Genomic DNA, 20,628 nt, shown 5'->3' on the forward strand with positions numbered 1-20,628 from the left:
CGCGGGTTATTAAAATTTTTCATTATACAGCTGTGAATAACTCACTTTTTCATGACCATATGACTAATAACGTGTTCATAAAAGCAAATTTTTAATAACGATTTATGCTTGATCTTGTTAAATATCAAATATTAATTACTACGTGTTAGAATAGTAACATTGATACCTGGTTGTTTAAAAGAGAATTTTACATATACAATTACATGTGTATATAATTATAGAATTCTTAAAAATACATTCATTCGGAAATACGATTCATTCAAAAAGTAATATAACAAATTTTTCAACACGGACGTTCTGAAAACTCTATGCCGCATTATTCAAATTTGCCGCGTATTTAAGCAGTACTGTTATAACTTTCTCCGATAGATAGAGCGATTGTAGCTAGAATCCAAGATGGAGATGTGAAACGCGGTGCGTGTGAAGCGAATAACGGTGTTTCAAATTTCCTAACAAGCAACTTGGTGTGTACTTTTTGAATTAACGATAAATATATCAGAATCTTTGTAACGAAAGTGTGGATAAGTAGCTTCCCGTAATAGTAACATGTGAGTTTTGGATTGGGAGCGAAACATTGGATTTGGCGCGTTTCTACTGTCAGATGACAAGATTTGAAATCACGAGGTATTTATCTACGATGAAAATATACGTACATACACTCAAATATAAGTTTTAATCGTACTAAACATACGTTCTTTTAAGGAAATATGATATTATTGAAAACTCAAGCTGATAGAGTTATACACTACGACAGGGTTATGGATATACTATATATACATACATACACATACATACATATTAGACATCTAGCTCCTTATCGTGTAAGCTGTATTGAAATAAAACGTAGGTCAAGATATGGGAAGTATCTATTATTCTCGTAAAAAAGATTGTTTACAGGAGAATATTATTTCCTCTTAACGTACAAAAATCAATTTAACTTTAGCGTTCACACTGTTTCGGAATCAATTTAGATAAGAACAGTTTATTCCTATGGGATCTCGTTGGTAGTAACGTCACCTTGGTTCCTGGAATACTATAGTCTGGAAATTACTTTAATCTCGAAGTAATTTTGTCACTCAAGTTACTTTAGTCCTTGGAGGTTATTTTGACTGAAGCCAAGGCTGAAATTACAGTAATTTTATAGATCTGCTTTTAGGGCAGAATTACATCAGATTAGAGGTTATTTTGATCTTTATTCATGTGTTGAAAAAGTTTCTTTTATTCCAGGAAACACTAAGAGATCATTTTCGTCTTTGGGTTACCATATCCTAGAAGTCAGCTTGACGTCGAAGACTTCCTGTCTCGTAGGAAATTCATACCTTATCAGGGGTCACATTTTCTTTTGGTCTACCTTGGACTCAAGATCCCCTTAGTATCAAGGTCACAGAGATTAGAGGCTTCATATCTATAATATCCTAATATCACAGCATCGTTAAGGTTTCTAGATTGCCAGCGTTCTCAGATCGTAGATTATCGAATTTATTAAGATCGTTACGACCATTAGAATACCACAATAATGCTCCAAAATTACATAATTATACCCTAAATTCCACTTTCATAAGAAATTTAGTACCCTATACCGTGATTGTATCGTGATATCATAGTCATAGTCATATTGTTTTTATATTGTCACTTAATGCGTATATATTATGGAATATTGTTACCTTGTGGTATTCTTGTTAATTTTTCGATTAACCCGCGTACAATACTTTTCCTATTTGCGAATAAAACAAGATATTTGCAGACATATTTAGCCACAAAAGTTTTAACTATATTTCAATTCGTTTTCTTATTTTCTCTTATCTATCACGTAATATAGATATGTTTACGTACTACGATCAGTTAAGCAAGTACGTTAAATGGCATCATTGTTTAAGCGATCTATTAGAGTAGTTTCGGAGCAACGGCATTAACAATGAAACGACCCTTTCCTAAATCTCGAAATTTGTAGCTACCTATCGATATTGTTACTATCGAAGCACGAGCCACAGTAGACGTGGTTCATTATCAGTTTAGTTAATGGAATAATACCCATGACTATATCATGTTGTTAATAACTTCATTGGTAGGTTTACATGCGTTCCGATAGGAAAATATTTATATATATGAAACGCTTCTCGTTCCCTTTACTTCTTCACATAACATTTATTTTTGCTCTGGATTTTTTTTTCGTGTTTTATTCACAAAGCCTCTTTCGATTTCGAATCCTTGGAAGTAAAATTAGTAGAAGTTCACAATTGTAAACATCGTGATCGTTGACCTTGTCTTCCTGCGTACTTTGTTCATAACTCACGAGCGTTCTCATTCTCCGGTCTTATTATATACGTAAAGTTCTTTCTAGATAAACAGCCCGATTTCTATGGAAACAGATTGGATAAATACGTTTCTTACTTTCACGAGAATCAGCTCCCTAAAATAATCCCTGTTTGTTTCGCAACACGAGTCAGAACTAACGTGTATTATCCATTCACTTAAACGAGATATTTGATGAGAACGTTAGCAAATAAACATCGCGTCTCCTTCTATTTTTTCTCTATACATCCACAGAATTTCTCCGTAGAAACATGTGAAAATTCTTGGAAATTTCCTTAAAAACTCTTAATCCTTTCCTGACGGAGAAATATTTTATTTTACAGCGATAAAGCGGAGAGCAGACTGAAAGATAGACCTTTTGCGTCTATGTGATACCTAAATTTACTTGAAACATAAAATTTGTTCGTATAATATAATGGAGTAATAGTACGTAAATGTAACAGAAAGCGATAAACGTAAAATACCTGCATGAGTCCAGGACTGGCACAGTCTTTCGAGTGATAAAAATCGAATAACAAAAAGAATTTTTACGTTCACCGTTTAGAACAAATTAGGATATCAACTATGAAGTAGATTGCGAACGTTCATCCACTTATGGGAAACTTAACATATACGGCACTGATATGACATTAAGCTTAGTTGCGCTGATAAAATTTCTCGACTGTTAATGGTTAAAGTAAAATCATTCCGCTATTAGATTTTCAATTCTTCGATTTTTGTCGATTGCTCACAGAAGAATAAAAATGTTTGTCTTTGGGCAACGCAATTCGATCGCTGTACCTGGAATAAATTTTTAACGAATTCCTATGTCGGATTTCGTATATGTCATTAAGTAGATGGCCGGCACGGCCTTTAAATATACGTACAGATTGTCGAAAAGGATCGGTTCTGCACGTAAAAATCCAAATTAACGGGAACAAAGGTCTCGCTGGAGCGTGATTGATTTGATCGCTCAGCCGTCACCAAGCGTTTAAGCCGCAAATCCGCCCTGGAGTTTGAGGTTGCGCTTTTTTTAAACGATCAAATATATGGAGGTTTTACAGCGTCGCGTCGCCTCTTCCTCCCTGGCCAATCTATCGAATTTTTTACGGTTCTGTAATCACGCATAACAATCAGTTTAATTTGGTAACGACCGTGTGCACTGACTGCGGTCAACTTTAATGATTTGTTAACGTTCCAACGTTGACCTGCTTTTGACTATTTGGCTGCCATAACGTGTCGGATAACGTTTAAGGATATTAAAAATAGGACCGTCTTATTTTAACCTGATCTTTAATTAGATACTCCGGAGTATTTGCGTGCCTCGTATCATTTTTTTGTTGACTGAAAATGTTTATTAACGTTGCAAGTTACGTGATAAGCAAGTGCATATGCATTTTCGATCCGCTTGTAACTGGCAAGCTTGTAACTAGGCAAGTGTGATATTTTTGTCGTTATTATATTATGTTTTTAGGTAGATTTGTAACGCATCTCTAGGCAGTAATTTAGTTTAGTATATTAATCGAAAATATTAGTCGAAAGAGTTCGAACTTTGTAATTCGGAGGTAAATATATCAGGAAATTTATTATTGAAAGTAAAGTACAAATAGAAATGAGAAATGAAGGGCAGAGATAGCAAGCTGCGAAGGATTCACTACACTTGTTGTATCTTTTCTATAATTAAACGTCATATTTTGCTCATGAATACAATGCAAAGCTCTTAACGAAAATTAGATTGATCGCCCATTGACGTAAAATCTTAATCCTTGCTAAATGAAAGCTATTTATTCATAACTTTAAATATTAACAAAGACGAGTGTCGAATTATTGTTATTAATGTAATATCGTTGTCTGTCTTTGCTCAAAAATTTCTTCGTATATACCAAAAAATGTCTTCTCTTTTTATTAAATCTTCAAAAATTAATAAGCAAGCTTGCGAGAATATTACGTGTACTTTTGTCGAATATCACCGCCAGTAGTATGAAGTCTAATATTGATACAACAGGTGTAAACAGGTAAGTTGATTTGTAGTAAAGGCAGGCCGTTGAATGGAAAGCCGTATTATCATAACAAACCAATTGGCCTCGATTTACATTTCCCTCGCCGCCGTTACATTCCTACCAATATCACGATGTTAGAAGCGTAAATTTACGAAAGTGCCTTATCTTCCCTTGAATATCGTAACCTCCGTTTACATTGTGAATCATAAATGTATCAATATGCCGGCGATGTTGTGATTAAGCTCCTAAATGCGAATCTAAATGCGAAACTAATGCGGAACCGTTCCATGCAAGTTTCATTCAAACTTACGCTTTATGCATCGGTGAAACTGATATTGGTGGAAACACGCAGATACGAATTAAACTCGTCTCAGCGGAATTGTTGCTGACGGTCTCCCTTCGCTCAGAAAATTTTTTTTTTATCACTATCCGTATTAACACGCTTCTTCGAATCAAATATCATCGACGCTGGGAACTAGAGACGCAGAATATTCTAAATCCAAGATCTTTCTCACAAGGAAGTAGTGGTTTATCGACTTTTTCTTTCTTACTTTTATGTACACGTATAATTACACATTTTCCTACGAATAAATTTTTATTCAGACACACAGGCAGTCACAGTTAATTCACGCGGTTAGGAGGATAAGATAAGAAAGAATCTCGGTCGAGTTCCATGCCCATTTCGTAAACGGAACGCGTGTGGCGGTAAATTTGAAACAATCGCGAAACCTGCTGCGTATCGTTTTGATGAAATCGGTAGGGGCGGCTAATTGGTCAACGTGATCCCGTTGCAAATAATTAAGAGGAAACGGCACGGTGGTAAGGTCCACGTGGGCCGCGTAACTTGGAAAAATACGACTCAGCCATGGCAGTGTTCGTTTCGGCTGTAAGTCGCAGCCGGCGGCAGCTGCGGATAAAAGAGAATTGCCTTAATTACGGCATGCCATTTGCAAACAGCCGCGCGTGCACTTTGATAGCCATGCTTCGCAGCTCGTTTCTGAGAGTACGAAACGGCGAAGCCACGGAAAGAGGCCTTTCTAGAATTTATGTACACGTGTTATATGCCTTTAGTCGCGGTACATGGCCATTACCAGTCTGCGCCGCTGTTTCTACCACCGACATTAAATCCTCTATGTACATTATGTATACATACAACCATGTATACGTCACGCGTATAATATGGAGTGTATGCAGAGTGTGATCACAAAGAATAAAATCCTCGCAATTCGATTTATCCGGAATCTTTAAATTAAAATCGATCGTGTCAAGAATAAGCAATCGTCCACAGAATTTTGAACGCCGGTGGACATTGCGTAGCGAGTGCGTATGGCATTCCAGAAGAAAGCAGTATCGTATCGTCGCGTGACATACTCTCGTGCCCTCGAATTTCTGTATTTTCCTTGGAATCCGACGGAACGCAATACGTTAAAATTGAATTCTCTCGCAAAGCTTGATTACTCGCATTTGCATCCCTTTGTGTTTAATCTTGTCAATTATTCCATAAATAGAAGAGCGTAGCGTTTCTATTCCTTGTTACCAATGTTTGATTTTCATTGTAGGAAGGTTCCGGACAATGGGTCAGTCTCGATTCGGAGCTCGAGATGAGAGGCGCCGAGATTATCGGCACGAAAAAGCCAACTGGCCACTCGCTTCTCATAGACTGCCGTTTGGAGCTTCCGTTCGGTAAGTTAGCAGAAAATTCCTTCTTATTCGGTGTAGAACAGTGATGGAAGCATGTCTGTCGAATGTAAGCGTACGTGTCCGCGAACGTATATATGTACCCCAGATTACAGATAAATGAATAGAAAATTGGAATATTAATATTGAAAATCTGGAGAAAAGTCACGCAGATTCTTGAAATAATTGGAGTAGAAAATAAGCGAATATGAAAATAAATACGTAATTCAATTATCGAGTCGGATTAAAAAAGGAGAAGCAGCAGACACTTTTTATCTTTGAAATGGAAAATATTACCGTGAGCGAAGCTCTCTGATTTGCAAATACGCCGTAGTCTCGATCAATGTTTAATAGCCATTAAAGATGTGGCATTGGAAATCCTTAGCAGTTCATTCTGTTTCTTCGGTCGATCGATTCTGTGCGTTGTTTCAGTCTGTGTTATTCCGATATTTTCTAAGGCTTCCATAGAGAGAAAGGGAGAACACAATTGATTTGAAATAATCAAATGCTGCTTGTGAATTTAAAGTGCCTGTCGAGGTATCGTTTTACAATTCAAAACAAAAAGCAGAGAAAATACTTTCTCGTTAATGCGTTTTCGTTATCGATGTAGAGTGAATCGTTCGACCTTTCGCCATGAAGATCCATTCACAATTTTCGTCATGGTTATTAGTTGTCATGTATGTAGATCAAAAACCAAAAGAAGATTTTGTTTTTTCAAATGCCTTTTACAATACCTTTATAACCGATTATCGAGGTATTATATTGGATATCGCGTTAAATATATTTTAGCTTAAAACAAACGTCGACGGTTATCAACGACGTAATTTTCTAAGTTGCGCAGATCCATAAATTCATTTTCTACTTAAACATCGATTAGTACGTTTACCAAAAAAATATACGCTCGAATATAACACACGAGAAACAACGAATCGATGAATATCCTAATTAATGTTGCATGATATTCATTCCAAACGATTGATAACACGATTTATTTTCTATTCATTTATCCACCTTGCCCACCCAACATGAAGACCTTACGAACCGTCATCATGGTGCACGCAATATGCGCCATACTTTTCACGCGTTAACCAAGTACGATCACGTGAATCAAGTAGATTGCTCTTTACTGTGCGAGATATCGTCGAGCCTACAGCGATTGCCAAAACTTACCTATATATCACAACCGTCTATTGCTACTCTCGTATCTGACAAACACGATTAACATGCAAAGTATCTTATCGAATCGTATTCCAATCCCACTGACTAGATCGTCAGTGTCAGACGATGTAATCGGTGGAAACAAACTGTAACGTTAAACCGGTGGAAGAAAGAGGTAGACAGAGGTTAAACGAAGGGAATAGGATGTAGTTGTACTAAAAGAAGGTGGCGACGGGTGGGGTGGGGTGGGGTGGGGTGGAGATGGGGTTGGGGAGTAAGAGGGTGGAAGCCTGTAGGGATGCATTGCAGCGGTGAATCTAAGGGGTCGAGTGAAATTGCCTGGCAGTAACCGGCAGCACTCGTGTAATCGAGGCGATAATGAAATGCCAGTGGATCGTGCCATTTCCTCGTGATCGACGTAGATCCACTTGAGAAAAAATGAAGACAGAATGGTTCTGCCCCGTGCACAGTGCACCCGGTCCTCCGCGCCACTCCGTCCGAGTGGCTGGAACTTTTAATTGAGTACGTCTAGAAACTTGTCGAGGCGTTGGTTTGGCGCCTGTTCGCTTCCTGTCGTAGGTATATTGGCCGCTCGATGCATCGTTATGCCCGGCACAGACACGGCTCGATACTGTCAACTTGCAGGATATACGTATGTACTTACACACCTCGGTTTATGCGTGTTAGGGTACTTACTGGCTTCCACGGAACGTAATAATTGATGGAAGAAAATGTTTAGTCAAATAGAAGTATTCGCGTATCTATAATACGATGTAAATATGGAAAGTATAGGCGAAACAGAATGTGTAAAGATGATTTACAATGGTTGAATGAAAATAATGAATTAGCGATTATGCGATGACAATCGCAGTGTCCTAAATCAACAGTATACGGTTAAATAAAATATAGAATGTTTGATATAAATATAACGGAGAAGATAATAATATAAACGTGTAGATCGATATAGACGATAAATACGAAGGGAAAGAAACTTATTGTGTTATGTGTACATATGTAATGGACAGGATTCTTGTATAGCGTCAAACATATACGAGTGTCATATAGTCCCAAGTTACAAACGAGACAACAACTCTTGAAGTTCTAAGTTCCTAGTGATTCTTTAGATTCGTTTTATTTTCCTTTGTTTGTGCCCTAACACTTACGAAAATGCTTCTATGTACTTACGTGTTATCAAGGAAAGTATATGGTTATAATGCACGTGGATGAAAATAGGAAAGATTCGCCAAGTTTCGTATCTCCCGCGCGAACTTTTGCCACTTTCTGCTGGCCTTTGTAACAATCGTTGTTCCGTTGTTCGGCCGCCTTTCTGAAAAATTAACGCGGACGTGAAACGATTCTCGCCGGCTTATATTCTTGATTTCGCTGGCGATAAAACACGGTCGAAACACGCTACATAGGAAGTCGTGCACAAGGCACGAAACGAGGTTTCAACGCGTCGGATCTAGCATCGTTAAAAATTAATTACTAAAAATGTATTACTAAACCTGGATGCGAGCTAACACCGTTAATAAGCTCGATAAAAGGAAAGAATCGTAAGAAGTTTTGATGAGTTTAAAATGGTTTGTTTACGATCTTTCTTCGTTCCAGGCTTGTTAATCTCGAACGATCGATATTAAAGTACAGGCCAGGAGGAATTCCGTGACAGAAAGAACGGTATTGCTGCCACAAATGATTGCATACACGCGTCGATCTGATCCGTATGTAACGCAATGCGAGAAACATGCATTATTTATAGCAAGGCGCTGAATAACTGCGAAAAAATGTAAATCTGGCTTTCTATGGGCAACGAGCATAACTTCGACTGATTTAGAGCAACAGATAACTGGTATTTTTGGAGAAACGGGCCCGTGTGTGGAAAACGTAAACAATTTTGAAGAAAGATAGAAGATAACAAATTTAGATAGCGATTTCACGAGCGAAATTGACTTTCTCGTCGTTCTCCTGCACTGTGGATGAATTTTGTTTTTCTTTCTTTGAAGCTCAGTAATTTGTAAATTTTTCTAATTAGAAACAAAGAATGAATTTTGAAGGTAATTTTGCAAACGGAAAGTGTTCAAAGTTCGAGTGTAGAAAAGATAGGAGCACTTTTAGAATCTTTAAGACGGAATAACGGTGCTTCGAAGAATCTTATAAGTAAGGAGAAGACATTCTCTGCAAGAGTCGGCGGAAATTAATTCTTGCAATTGCCTAGGTAGTAGATAGCCTTCTGCAGCGGTATTCTTTCTTTTGTATCTCGCGTAGCCTATTTCTCGAACGTCGCTGCCTCGATCTAAGCAATCAAATCTCAGGGAATAATTGCCAAGAAGCAAATTCCACTCACGCGAACTCTCGTTAACAAACGCAAAGTCGAGCAAGATTAATCTTATCGAGTGCGAGAAAGGAAAGAAAAGGGAAAAGTAAACATAAGTAAAACGAATGCTATAAATAGCATTTCGTTATTCATATTTCTTCAATGATCATATTATTTCAGTACGTAGCGTAACGTAGCGTACATGCATAAAGAAGAAATAAGTTTACATAGTACGATAGTGGATCGATACGCGTACTGTCGAAGAACAATCGAGGTATACAGTATCGGTAGCAGTGCAATCGTAACTTTACGACCACGATCTTCCAGCTTTTCAATAGTACGTACGTTATTTGTTTTCGGCATTTTGACGCCATTCTCCTAGCAACAAGTCTACCGTTTTTACGACTTTTGCATAAGAATGTAGCAAGTGCGCTGTGGCTTTCATCGAACTTTTTATTCTCAGGGGATGGATAGAGGGCTCGTTCGGTTCTTCTCTTCTGAAAGTAGCATGCTTTCATACATTGCCCGGTCACCGGCACATCAACGATCCATTACTATCGATCCTTGGTTCTCTCGAAACAGGGTTAACGACACGTTACGATTCAGTCGTGGTTCTTTCACCGGCTCCAATTTCTTAACTTTTATAAACGATCGAGGATAAGAAACCCCTATAGATTGTATAGAAATGTTTGCATTTGAAAGAAACATCTCTTGATAAATGATATTTCTATTATTGTATTTTATTTTATATCATTTCTACACCAACCGATTTATCTATAACGATTATTAAAAAATGTTGGTTCCAAAAGATTGTTGAAGATACAGCGTAACGTTGTTTGAAAGTTTTTCCCAATGTTCAAAAGTATAACAAATGGTATAAGTATAATGGTATAAGTAGTAAGTATATAAAAAGTATAAACGACTCCTTTTTTTCTCTTTCAGTCGGAAGCACATACATAGGATTTTCTCTATCGCGATATTTATTTTCCACTTTTGCGCAACGTTCAATTTCAAGAACTATATTCATCGTTTTAAATTAGTCTCGTCTCACGTCTTTACCCGCGATCGATCCGCGCCTCCATCGAAATACGTTTGACGAAAAATTTTCAATTATTTTACATCGCTCACGGAAAGTTTCGAGCGCGCTCGAAACGCTATTATATTCATATTGGCGGTCGTGGGAGCGCGCGATACTTCGATGACTCGTTAAAAAAGTTGCGTCGCGGTTCGTTGATCGCCGAAACTTTTTTCATCAACGCGCCTTTTTAAATTTACACCGACAAACCGGACAACGAGGGATTGTCGACCGATTTCACGACCGATTCGCGAATAATTCGTGCGCGATCGTCGTTTCGCGATGACGAAATTTTCCTTCCGTTTCTCTTAGTTTGGAAAGAACCTCGGTTCAGTTGTGGCAGTAGCTTTCTCGACGCAGAGGCGCAAATTATTTTTCACCACGCGATGCTCCACTTGACCGTGTTGCGAAACGAAGAAAACGAGGCCGTTTATAATAAACCTACCGGCAACGAAAGCTGACGTTTCACCCAGCGCTCCTTTTCCCTTTTTTCCTCTCCTCGTTCTTTCCCGCTTTCTCTCTTGGCTCGTCTCTCCTTGTTTCTCTCCCTCCTTCTCGCGTTTTCCCTCTGCGTGTTCCTTCCGTTTCTCAGTCCACGTCAACTAGTTTAATGGAATTCCGCCGAATGCTGCACGCTGTTCCATCGTTTCTTTCGCGTACTTTTTGTTGGCGCTTGCTCGTACGCTGAAAACGCTTGGCGCGGTGCGGGGCAACGCGGTGATCCTTCGTTTTGAATATTAAGCTCGTCGAGGAGAAGAATTTTAACGACCGAGAATACGTAATTTAATTACCATGGTGTTATGTTTTTCTCTATTTTCTTCTCTTTGTTGTCGAGAGAATGATTGATCACCGATAAAATTACGGCGTAAAGATGGAAAATACAGTTGCTTTGTTACGATTACGATAGCATAGCAAATTTTCTGCCTACACGGCATTAATTATTTTTCATAAAAAATTTACATTCATTGTGCGATTGCATGTGTTTACAAACTTGTATTATAAATATAGACGTATTTAACTCCTTTTTTATACTTACATATTTTTTTACGCAAATGTTGGTACACCAGCGTAGGTTAAAATCGCCAAGATAAAATGCGATAAAGGTGGAAGTTGTTTGGAAGGTGGAGTTTTCCTCTCGTCGTTCTGCGTAGAATGCTTTTCGTATCCACTTCATATTTCAACAGAGTTTTCAAATGTTTGTAGTGTCTAATTACGTGTACTTTAAAAGAATCCTCCGTCTGCTTCGAATTGCTCCATAGACAAGTTAGACGAAGTCGTAGTTTGTGCCTCTAATTAGCTTTCACAAATGAAGGAAATTTTCTCTATTCTCGGCGGGATTTGCAAATTTACGTTAATTAAGCGTTTGTTACGACCTAGATCGTAGTCTTTAATGTCAGATTTAGTATACTACAATATCTTTCTATTGTAGCTGTACGCTGCAATGCATTGTAACGGAATTTTAGACCGAATTTATTGACGAAAACGTGAGAGAAATTTTTTACTATCTAACTATATTTTTCTAAAACAGCATCGAACAGCGTATAACAGTAACACGAAAGAATTATATTATCAATTGAATATCAGAGCATATCGCTTAATTATTGACAAACTGATCAGAATCTCTATGAATTTCCAAACTCAAGTCAATTACTTTATACTACCATATAATTTCAGCTCTTGAAAATCACGTACTAAATGATTGATTGCTTATTCTTTACATACAACCAACATCGATCAAAGACAGTTGATTGATACGAAAATGAAAAAAAGAACGAGAATCCAATATGACTCGACAAAATAATATTTAACAGTGTTATTTGTTAGAGGAATCAAAGAACGACATAGACAGTTAAAGTAATAATACATAGTACTATTTCAAATGAAACTAAATCTTTCCTACTACTAAATCGAAAAATAAATTATACCGATTTAAAAGAAGAAGAACGACTACCTATGTGTATGTTCCTTTAAAGTCGTCCATGTGCTCTCTCATATTTAAAAATATGCATATTTAAAATCGTTATATAAATAAATAAAATATAAATATTTAAAATTCTACCACACGCAATCGACCGCATCCACGCAATCTAAACTCAACCCAACGCTGCGTTGGCAATTATTTCGGCTGCTTGGCCACTCGGATCGTACTTTTGAAATTCACTATTCAGTTGCCGGATTCGCGCTAGTTCTCCTCGAATCGCGGCTGTTATTTCGGATTCCCAGGACGCAACGCGAGGATAAGATCTTCTCTCGCGAAACAACCGAACCGTTCCTCTTCCACCCTCTTTTCTCCCGTATCTTCCCGTTTGTTTGTCTCGCTCCTTGATCCCCCTGATGGTTCTTACTCGCTCGTGAACCTTCTGTCTACCGAGAGCAAGATCGATCCGATCACGTTTCGTTCGTTCTTCCTTGCTGCTCCGTATCGTTTCGTTGCACAAAGAGAGAGAGAGAATCAGTATCAGAGAACAGATAAAGGATAGCTGCGTGATACGATCAACGAAATCGAAAGAGTCTGTTTATCGAGCAAAGTATCGATATGTTGGAGGGATACGCGCTCACGACGATGAAAAAGTAAGATGACTATCGGCCACGATGTACCAGCTTCTCGCGATAAAGCGAATGTTCAATAGTATCGTTGGCACCGGAGCCAAGATACGTTACGAAGAGAAAAATTGCGCGATGGACGATAGAGGCAGAAAGTTTAATTACACACGAAACGTGGATTAACACGTTCATTCGTTCTTATCGACGCGTACGATGCGTTGTTTTAATTTCCGGATGGTATTAAGCATGGCATAAATTGTTTCTGACGAAAGTCTGAAAAATAAACTGATTGTCCTTTGAGTTCTCCGTATCTTCGTAAGGGTGTCATACGATGTAATAGGATTTTTCTTGACCTCAGCGAGATAAGTACAGATTTTGGTTACTGTATCGTAAAATAATTGTAAGTCAAAGAGCTTTTTTAACTTTTTTTTCAACATTCCCATTTTAGGGAATTTTCGTAAAATTGCTTACGTATTTTAACGTTGTATAAAGGTCACGTTAAATCTGAGAGATCGGAGCGTGACGTGTGGTAGTCTGAGAGATCGTGTAAGAGATCTCCGACTCTGAAGATAAAAGATTTCACTGTAATCGTACTAGCGAACATGGACACCAAATGTTAGTAATTAGTATTGTCAATACTGTCAGTTTTATAGTAATTATTTAAACTAGTAACTTAATATAAAGAGCGTTAAGGAAAGCTGTTATAAATGCCATTTGTGATGTGCTCAATTAACTGTTCTAAGAGAGGCGGTAAAGACAGGCAAGTACAAAGATAGATATTGGGAAGTACGTCTCGTCGTATAGATTCTAATGGTATAGATATGTAGATAGAAAATTTCTATACACGCTAACCTCTTTCTACCTTGTTCTTACTAAGAAATTGCCGTATACGGTGCTGGATCGAAATAACGCGGGGTGGAATATTGGCAACAAATTGAAAGTTTCATTGTTTCTCTGTATCCAGCTCGATTTATTATTGATTCTTTGGATTCTGACTTTGTGCCATAGTATATCATAAATCATGCAAATCGGTGCGCTATAGCCATTCGCAAACAAAGGGATAATCGCTCAAAGCAACGGTTATCAACATCTTCTTAAATCAAAGAAACAAAGGAAGGATTGTTTTCCTTGAATTATTTTATGTTTTCTTTCCAAAACAAATCGTTCGTCTAAGATGATAGAACGATCTTGGAATAGAAACGAAAAATAATGAAACGGGATTTAAACTCTTTTCCATCGTGTAAGTAAAATAACTGCATACGAATAGTTTGAAATGAAAATTCATTCTAATCGAAGTATAATAGAAATCGTTGAACATATCATCTTTGGTAATCGCTGGTAGGCGATGGATCTCAAACGTTGAAGGGCTGAAAAATTAGGACATGATCGCTAATCGGATCATGCACGGCCGATCTTCAGTCTGATCAGTCTCTGACCAATCAGGAAAATGCGAACAACGAACGAGATGGAAAGCCCTGCTAACGAGTGAAACGGCAATGCAGTTGCGAGCAGCCCGGCCCATGTGTGGCTCAGGTACCCTCGTCAAGATCCTTGGTCCTGATCGTAGGACCGTCCTGACTTCAGGATCGTCCTTGATCCCGAGATCTTCGTTTCGCTTTTAATATCCTGGTTTTTCTGACCAATGCATCTGACTTCCACACGATGTGGATTTCTCGTCGATCGTGCGTCGAACCACGGTACGAAACACACGGATTTTTGTTCGCCTTTCTCTCAAAACGTAGTAGGCATACACGTAATCTTGGCGTGTTTCCATTCGCGAAGATCATTGCGTTACATTTCCTTGCTTTATTATATAACGCGTCGTGATTTTACGCGATTTCGTTTATTACATTTTCGTCGATTTGCGTTTACATTTGTTAGCGCTGGAACGCTTACAGCGCAAGGTTTCGAAACCAATGAAACGCGCACACGATCCACGAGAAATAAGAATCCACGCTGTTTGTACGTAATTAGCGATACGTAACCCCCTTCTTGCTCGTCAGCCACTGCACCTGAGTTTTCTACTACGATTCTAATTTTACACCCACTCTTTCTTTTTCTCTATTCTTCTTCCCCTCGTATATTCCATTTCAGAGACGGAGCGCCGCTCGTCAAGCGCTCCGCGACGATTGATCGGTTCGCCGGATATCGAAAACCGCTTTAAATATTATCGAGCGACGAGCATGCCGAAGAAATCCATCGTCGATAATCAACCGCGTTACGCGTTGCCTCCCATCCAAGGGAGGAAGAAAATCGACCGAGACGTTTCAGCGTAAATCGAGACGCGTTTTGCAAACTACGTTCAACTTTAACCGTAACGATTAAGAGGTAGCTGCGTTCGATTCAACTACAAGCACGAAGCCACGGTATTTCGGTCGTGTACTTTTAGAGTAAACACTTGTAAAAGTCCGCAAGTTTGCGTCGAGTGGTAACGAAAAGCATTCGGTTAGGAAATGTACGCGGATTAATTAGAGCCAAAGCTAATCTAACGAAGGACTCGACGAAAATTTAAGATCGCGATATACACTGGCTCGCGAAAATGTTTGAACCATCGGAAAGTTTATGTCCATATCGTATGCGTTTTATACAAAAACACGCTATATGCTAATTTTTTCATTACGTATATATCTGTAATAAATATTTTGTAATTTCTACATACGTCGATGAACATGTTCAAACTGGCTCCACCAATATGATCTAGATAGTGCTGTCTCGTTACAGTGCTAATGAAATTTCAAACGGTTTTGTGTAATATGTATACAGTAAGTTTCCATAAGTGTGCAGACATTTTCGCCAACCGCTGTACGTAAATGAGATGTTTAGAAAAGAAGAAAATAAAGGTGACGTGGAATGGAAGGCGGCGATTTTTCTAACGCGTCGGTGGAAGAAAATGGGAGGAAGCTTAACTCCAGGACGAGTCGATACCGAGAGTTGACTTATCGAAAAAGGAATTTCCGGCTTTAAATTATATTCGATGGAGAAATCCCCGATTGAATTATGGAATTCCATTAAGCGTTCTCGATGCAACGTCTCCGTTTAATATTTTTACAAAATTATTAAACGTACTTTCAGATATTACATAAATACGGTTAACCCCTCCGCCCGTTGGCTCGATTGATCGACGAGAGAGTGAGAGAGAGAGAGAGAGAGAGAGAGAGAGAGAGAGAGAAAAAGAGATCCGAGTTCTCATCGGTTGCGAGATTATTTTAAATGTCGAAATGACACACTTTCCCCGTTTCCCGTGACGTACATTTTTTCCTTCCGTTCTCTTTTACCACCCTTTTCCGTTTCTTTCCTTTTTAGTATTTTTTCCCCCTCAATTCCGGTCTCAGGGGTGTTTCACGGTTTTGTATATTCGCCCACCCTTCGATCGTGTTTCATTAACTTAATTGTAGAGGGTAGACCTTTGAGTTATACCGCGTGTATACATGCTCGTTGTACAGGCTGGTTGGAGTTCGGTGGATAAGTCACGCCATTGAAACTCGTTTCGGTCGTTACCGGTGTATTTTGATCATTGATTAAACGACTTTAATTATTCTATCAACGGCATGGTCGCGTTACCTATAGGACCGGAGTGATAAGGCCGGGAGGAAGTTTTCAACCGCGAAAATCACCGGTGGCAAGATATCGACGAACCGATACTCCTTCCCATTATTTTCTATTATCCTTTATCGTTTATCGAGCCTGCACACACACACACACACACCTGTGATACGAACCGAGCAATCGTCGCAGCTTTCAGAAAAAAGGACTCATGTCGACGCACACGTACACACATACGTAAGCAAACATGTAACATGCACAGCATTCTTTCCAAAACAAGCTATGTTTTTCACGTGACACGTACGTGTCAGATTGGCGTATGCGTGTGCGAATTAAATCAAGGAAACCGTGGATTTGCGAATTTTCGACGTTTCTGCTTTTGAGGTCCTTTTTTCTCTGTCTGTCTCTCTGTTTCTCTCTTCCCTTTTCTCTCTCTCTCTCTCTCGTTCTCTTTCTTTCCCTCTATTTCTCTCTGTTTTTATTCTTACGTTTCTCTCTGCCTCACTGTTTTTCTCTCTGTCTGTCTGTCTGTCTGTCTTCTGTCTTTTCTGTCGAATGTCGTCGCGAGCGAGATCGCGACGACGCGACGACGTTTTCTCGTTGTCGCCACTTTCTCTGCTTCGCGAAGAGAACGGGAGGAACGGCCATCGTGACGAGTCGTCCACCGGCTGCCTCCCGGGCTATTTTGTTGCTTTTGATTCTACTTTATTCTCCATTCGTTCGGAAAGTTGATTTTTAGAGCACACACCGGTTCGACGTAGTAACCGAACGTTGCGTGCCTTTTGAGAGACAGCACCGTGTTGTTGAGTGAAGCACGTAGTGAAAGAGAACTTCGTTTGATAGCCTATAGGAAGTATTTTTATAGGTTAAATGTAGTAATAAGTTGCGATGAGAGATAAAAGAAAAGGAAATCACTTTTCCTTGGACATGTCGGCCGCGGAAATCGGTTCCTTAATTAGTAATTCCGCTATTTCGTATTCGTGATACGGTGAATGATGAAGTAGAAAAGATGTCAGTTCCTATATATTTGTTCCATTTTTACGCATCCCTTAATTCACGATTGTTTAACGCGTAGGAGACGATATTTGATTATTTTAATTTTCGAGGATATGTTAATTAAATTAGTTTTGGTTTGTACACTCTCCCAAGTGTTCGTAGATCCACAATAGTTCGATCGGTTATGTCTATACAGAGTTAAAAAAAAAAAAAAAAACTGATATTTCGATCGTTCTGTCCGAATCAACGCCGCGGAGAGATATGAACGATGGATGAGCAACTTCTGTTCAATTGGTCGATATTAAGTTGAATCGACTGAGGACAAAACTCTCGGGAGTTTTTCCCCCTTTCGTGCATAACTTTCGTTTCAGCACAAATTCACTTTGGAAGCACCATAATCGCACGTGCACGCAGTGGCGCGGCGATAGCACAAGAGGGGGAGGGGGGAATGTGGATTATTAAAGCAAAAAGAAAAAAAGAAAAAAAAAAAGAAAAGATCAATAAAAATTAATTGAATCAAGTATGAAATTAAAGATAGATTTAAAATGATACGCGCAAAGATCGTAGAGAAATAGAAGGGATCTTTTCCGCTTCGAGAAGCTGTCATACTTACAGCGTTAGTGAAAAACCGTCTATTTGATGCAAAACTTGTCTTCTTTTGAAATGTACAAATATGAAAGAGGGTACCTGCAGATACATCGAGCTATGGCTGCGACACTGTAATCAGTTACCAATTGCCCGTAGACGTTTTGTCTCCTTTACCTTCGATTCTTTTTCTTGCTCCTTTGTTTGCTACACGAACTATACATTGCGATTATTTTTATCGACATCACGACGTACGATTTTGTCAGACGGAAACGTCGAACACGCGTTTTTCGCCAACTGATCGATGACACGTTCTACTTTTATTCGATATATTATATACATATACATATATAATATAACGTAACTATATAATATATGTATATGCTTCTAATGGATTCGATTAGAATGGCAAACCTTTTAGACTAGAATTTTTTATTCACGCATGAACTAGCATCGTGAACGTTGTATTTTGCTCGTCCGTTGGCGTCTTACGATAAGAAAGGGTATCTTGTAATAATTAAAGAGCACAAATATCGGGGCAAACGGTTATTTTAGTCCGCCGTAAAATATGTCGTTATTGTTAGGTTCGCGTTACTCTTTCGAAAAGCGAGGCTATTTTTACAATCACGTATGAATCTTGGTTTAGAAAATAATCCTGTCGAAGGAAAATATCGCTCCGACGAGACACCGTTTCGTTTCAATCCTTGAGAAGCTCGAGAAATCGTACACGTTGCTTGAAAGAAGGATTCGTATCACGACGAAAACGAATATAATCGAGTGTTTTGTTAGTCTATTGGTTTAAATCCATGAATTAAATTATCATTGGAAATGGCAGAAACGATATATTTCGAAAAGCTTTACAGTAAAAAACATTTCTATTGAAATTGATTTATATTCATCAATTTTACCAGTTACGTCCGTTCGAATGGCTCTCTTAATCAAATATGTGGAAATATTTTCAAAACAAGATTGTAATTTTAAACTGGAAAAACTGTTTCTACCAAACTTGGTTGACTGAGGCTTTGTGCGTTCAGTTAATTATTATTAAAAACGGAAGTCCTAGTTTTCCTAGTTTTAAAACGTCTCTTGAGAGTGATAATTAGAAAAAAAAGCAGGAGGAATAATTAAATGGGCAGAGCAGATAGGAAGAGAAAGAGTAATCAAATGGCAAACAGAGAAAATGGAAGTAGTAAGTGTTAGAAGAATAGAGGATGCGAGGTATCTTTACCTTGCGGAACCTCAAGAGGCCATGACGGTTTAAAACTATCTAATAGCACCCTAAAGATTCTAATTTCTCTCCCTCTAGCGTGACTTTAGAGTTTTAAGTGGCAGATGGGGACGGACGGTGGAAGGCCAACGAGGAAGTTCTGGGCGGGTTTTTTAAATTCATGCAGTTTGCATAAAGTGGGCCATGCAAGTATACGACGCAGAAACCTTACACACCTCCGTAATTTTAGTGTTCTACAGGGTTTATCGTTGGTTAATCGTTGCTTAAAATCTGTAAGATACTTGTGCGACCTTTGATCATCGGGTTTTACAAGTTTTCTAAGGCACGAATATGTTCCTTGAGAACGCCGAGTAAAAGACGTTCATATTCTTTCGAAATGATCAAAATTGCATCTATGTTCGATAGTAGTAGGGCTCGTGTCGATTCAAAATGTGTTTAATCGGAGCTCGATTATCGAGATGTATCGATGTAGTTGCCGAAACTTACCTGACAGAGTGTCGTATAGTTCAATAAATTGTATAAAACACGGGAGATGTCGAGGTTCTTGAAATTTGAGCTCACACGAATAAAATTAAAATCAAAGGGATATGGAAGAATTCCCAAGGATTTATGATAAATTAATTACGAGCAATTTTGCCTCTTTTTATCAAAAATATCAAGAAAACAGCTTCCAAGGTTGTCGATGCGTTTAATCTCCGTTACGAGTTTCAAAGCGAGCCTAAACCGTTTCAGAACTAGTTCGTTCAAAAAGTAGGTAAAAGCGTATAATGAAATCTCACGGGTGGCGTCAACCGTCATTATAATCTTCGCCACTTTTCCGGCGAATCGCGCAGATGACTATTACGCCAGAAAAACAGTTGTAACTCGAAAACCAGATGGAACAGGGACCTGGCGCAAACTTTGTCGATTGTTCGTGCGCGGTAAATTCAGCTGCACCGAAATTAGCTCCACGCTCTATGCTGCACTCTTTTCTAACCATTCGAAAGGCTGTCTCATGCTCGTTGGGGCTATCTCCATGACCGTTCGAGCAATCTTGTACGCGTGACCTGGGTTTCTCCTTCTTCGGCTGTTCTAATTTTCCTTGTCGTGTGGAAAATCGCTGACAAAACTGGCCAAACGAAGATAGACTAATCACACGGTTTTTAGCTGGCTCGTGCAGACAACCTAACGAGTAAACCAGACAGCATGAGATTAGAGGAGGTAAAGGTGGCGGCTGGCG

At 38.7% G+C, this 20,628-nt stretch overlaps 1 protein-coding gene across 5 annotated transcripts in view; it reads left to right on the plus strand.

Moving 5' to 3' along the window:
- Positions 1-20,628, plus strand: part of LOC117214741 (protein unc-13 homolog B-like) — a 371,198-nt gene that overhangs the window by 53,289 nt on the left and 297,281 nt on the right. For 3 of the 5 annotated variants that reach the window (XM_033461044.1, XM_033461046.1, XM_033461047.1), the window contains exons 5-6: positions 5,852-5,975; positions 14,501-14,590. In XM_033461044.1, coding sequence (XP_033316935.1) covers positions 5,852-5,975; positions 14,501-14,590 — 214 coding nt within the window. The remainder of the gene's footprint in view (positions 1-5,851; positions 5,976-14,500; positions 14,591-20,628) is intronic. The other 2 variants (XM_033461045.1, XM_033461049.1) reach the window with 1 other exon arrangement.

This window comes from Bombus bifarius, unplaced genomic scaffold, assembly GCF_011952205.1.
Source record: "Bombus bifarius isolate JDL3187 unplaced genomic scaffold, Bbif_JDL3187 scf7180000009243, whole genome shotgun sequence".
Lineage (NCBI taxonomy): Eukaryota > Metazoa > Arthropoda > Insecta > Hymenoptera > Apidae > Bombus > Bombus bifarius.